General features: G+C 45.5%; 1 protein-coding gene across 1 annotated transcript; it reads left to right on the forward strand.

Annotated features, from left to right (window-relative positions):
* Positions 1-1,349: 1,349 nt before the first annotated feature.
* LOC117842818 (cytochrome P450 71A9) lies at positions 1,350-3,499 on the forward strand. Its single transcript, XM_034723337.2, has 2 exons — positions 1,350-2,506; positions 2,596-3,499. The coding sequence occupies exons 1-2, from the start codon at positions 1,628-1,630 to the stop codon at positions 3,217-3,219; spliced, it is 1,503 nt and encodes a 500-aa protein (XP_034579228.1). The 5' UTR covers positions 1,350-1,627; the 3' UTR covers positions 3,220-3,499.
* The last annotated feature ends 440 nt before the right edge of the window (positions 3,500-3,939 follow it).

The following is a 3,939-nucleotide window of genomic DNA, read 5'->3' on the forward strand; positions in this document are numbered from 1 at the left end:
ATTCTATTATTACACATAACATGAGGTAACCCTAAATTTGAATCCAAATCACCTTAATTGAAAATATACACCAAAATATGATTTTAAATCCTCTATTTCTTACTATATTGGTATATGAAATAATAATTAAGGTATATACGCTCATTTATAAAGATATAGAGGAAGTGATGAGAATATAGATTTCTATGTTAAAATTATAGCTCAAACTGAAAAGTGAAAAGTTAACGATTATAAATATGGATGGAACCGTTATAGAGTAATTATGAACCAAAATTTATCACAATCGGATGAAGATATATCTATATAAGTATTGTGCTCGAATATTTAACAAGTGATAGGTAGCTCAAGGTAATAGTTTTGTAGTATTGTGATCTCATTTTTTTCCATTGGAGACTCGCATTAGTTCTCACAAGATACACTAGAAAAAAAATACAAATTCTAGAAATTCTCACAAAAATCAGAAACATCAAACATGAATCCTGTAAAATCTAATAATCATAGTCATTGGTTTATTATATTTTCTAAAAAGTTCTTGGCGACTATCATTATGAAAATATTCTAAAATAAACCCTAAACCTATATCTAAATTATCAAACTCTACCATTATAAAAAATAATCTAAAGTAACCACATAATCGTCATCCAAATTACTCATGCATATCATTGTAAAGCATAACTTAAAATGCCATTATTTGTATCTAAGTTACCCACGTGTATTGTTACTAAAAATATCCTAAAGTAAACACCTAAATCTTAATCTAATTATCTTCATGTGCATCATATAGAAATGTCCAAAAGTAAACTAATATATGATTCTAAATTACCTATTTATGTCATTGTTAATATAGAAATGCTAAGTTAAGGTATATATGCATGATGAGTGTAACCATGTAGACTATTTATACATGTATGTGAGGAAGTAATGTGATTTTTATGCTAAATGCAATGCATGGAGGTGCGATACAAAATGAAAAAGTGTGAATGTGGATGAAAAAGTGTATAGAGTAATTAATAATTAAAAATCAATTACGATCGGACAAATATAAGTACGCGTCTATATGAGTATTATGTTGAAGTATTGAAAAAATGAGAGATTATTAGGTAAATAATTTTAATTATTAGCTAGAAGTTTGATTTCTAAATTTTTTTAAATGTAATAGTTTTTAAAAATATTAGCAGGAGCATGGGTTAATAGACTAGTGCTGATAATTTATAGAGGACCAGGTCCGTGGCCACTGACAGCCGCCACAGTATTCTGCAGCGATCGTTCCTTTTTCAGGTCAAGAACGTCACTGTTCTTCCCTCTCGGGCCTCAAAACAAAAGGAGGACTCTCGGACAAGAGGGGACTTCAGACTTCAGACCAATCATGCAACGTGAGGCTAAGATTTCACTGCCGAAATTTCGTCATAGGGCGGTTCAGCTGACGACTTTTCTGATTGATCCAACGGATGAAGTCACATCTGAACCGATAGGAAACAAACGAAACTTGCCGTGGTTGCTCCGCAGCCACCAAAAAAAGGCCGGACAGACACTTCAGAGCGTTGTAAACTCGCAATGATCACAAGCTGAGCAGTATCCAATCTGTTCTTCGTCTGTAAGTACGAAGTAGTCAGCAGAGCAGGAGTAGATGTCTCCTTACATGCTTGCCGCCGCCGCCGGCGTGCTTATCGTCTTGCTCTATGTCGTCAAGAACCGTAGGCGCGGCAAGCTCCCGCCGTCGCCCCCGTCGCTGCCGCTGATCGGCCACCTCCACCTCATCGGCCGCCTCGCACACCGCTCCTTGCACGAGCTGCAACTTCGCTACGGCGGCGGCCTCCTCTTCCTGCAGCTCGGGCGCAGGCGGACGCTGGTCGTGTCCACTGCCGCGGCGGCCGCAGACCTGTTCAGGAACCACGACCTCGCCTTCGCCTCCCGCCCGCGCAGCGTGGGAGGGGAGAGGCTCATGTACGGCTGCAAGAACGTGTCCTTCGCGCCGTACGGTGAGAGCTGGCGCAGGGGCAAGAAGATCGCCGTAGTCCACCTCCTCTCCCCGCGCCGTGTGGAGTCGTTCGCGCCCGTGCGCGCCGCCGAGGTGGCCGCGCTCGTCGCGCGGGCCCGCCGCGCCGCGGAGGCGGGGGAGGCCGTGCAGCTGAGGGAGCTCCTGTACGGCTACACCAACGCGGTGGTCACCCGCGCGGCGACCGGTGCCGCCGGGGCGACGGCCGAGAAGCTGAAGCAGCTGATGGGGAACTCAGCGGCGCTGATGGCGGGCTTCCAACCGGAGGACGTGCTGCCGGACGCGCCGGCGAGGTTTGTGAGATGGGCGACGGGCCTCGATAGGAAGATAGACGACATGGCCGAGGCGTGGGACAAGTTCCTGTCGGAGATAGTGGCCGCGCACAAGGAGAAGGGGGCCGGCGTTGCAGGGGAGGAGGACGAGGACTTCTTGGACGTCTTGCTCCGGCTGAGGGAAGAAGGCGCCGACGGACTCGAGCTCACAGACGATCGCATCAAATCCACCGTCGAGGTCATCTTCTCATAAATACTCTTTCGATTTCTCAACAAATGTCTACAAATCTTGTTATTCTGATCGGTGCTAGATTCTTGCGTCTGCAGGACATGATAGCCGCGGCAACTGAAACATCATCACAGACGCTGGAATGGACCATGGCAGAGCTCGTCGCCAACCCCCGGGTGATGGCCAAGCTCCAGGACGAGATCGCACGAGCCGCCGCCGCCGATGAGCCTGCCATCGCGGAATCGGACTTGAACAAGATGGGATACCTGAAGGCGGTGTTCAAGGAGGTGCTCCGGCTCCACGCGCCGGCGCCGCTCCTCGTCCCGCACGAGTCAACGGCGCCCGCGGTCGTGCAGGGCTACGAGATCCCGGCCAAGACCTCGCTCTTCGTCAACGTGTGGGCGATCGGGCGGGACCCCGCTGCGTGGGACGCGCCGGATGAGTTCCGGCCGGAGCGGTTCGTCGGCGGCAGCGCCCCGTTGGACTTCAGGGGGACCGACTACCAGCTCATCCCGTTCGGCGCCGGCCGGAGGATCTGCCCCGGCATCAACTTCGCGCTGCCGGTCCTGGAGCTCGCGCTCGCCAGCCTCCTGCGCCACTTCGACTGGGAGCTCCCCGCCGGCATGCGCCCGGCCGACCTCGACATGGGCGAGGCGCCGGGGCTGACGACGCCGCGGCGGGTTCCCCTTGTCCTAGTCCCCAAGTGCAAGACGCTCGCTTAGCCACAGCACTGCAGTAATAATCAACTAGCACTAGCTTTTTTATGCAAATATTTAGATATTTATTTCAAAGTAAATAAATATAAATAATTGTATTTAGTCGTTTCATGGTAACATGCCAATATATTATCATATATTATATTGTTATATTTTGTGTCTTAGGTTTTAAATCTCCAGCTATTGTTGTCGCTATAGCCGGCTATAACTGTTTGAGGCTGATCAAACTATTTGTGTTTATGTACAACTTAGTGACTATAGCCCGCTGTAGCCTTATTTAGCTCCATTATAGCTGTTTTAGAGATCATTCGCTAAATACCTTTAGCCGGAGATTTAAAACCTTGGTATATATTTTAACATGAATTAAAAGAAAAGGCAATACCTTAGATATAAACATAATTTCTAAAATTTGCTGAAGCGATATAAATATTTATACATTTTTGACATGAATACAATTTTTTTAGATTTTTTATTTGAGACGTACATTTTTGTTTGTAAGTTTTTGCTATGATTCAAAAAATTCTTATATTTAAGTAGAATGTTCAATATATATTATATAAGTAATAATTATAATTAAATTTTGAGTTTGTATATCCAAATCTACTTTCCTTTCTTTATTCTCCAATCATTGGTCGCTACATCCCCGTACATGCATGATCACATTTTGTCTTAGCTGTTGCACTTTCTCAATATAAACTTTGCCATTGGGTCAATAAATACGTTATT

Source organism: Setaria viridis, chromosome 2 (assembly GCF_005286985.2).
Source record: "Setaria viridis chromosome 2, Setaria_viridis_v4.0, whole genome shotgun sequence".
NCBI lineage: Eukaryota > Viridiplantae > Streptophyta > Magnoliopsida > Poales > Poaceae > Setaria > Setaria viridis.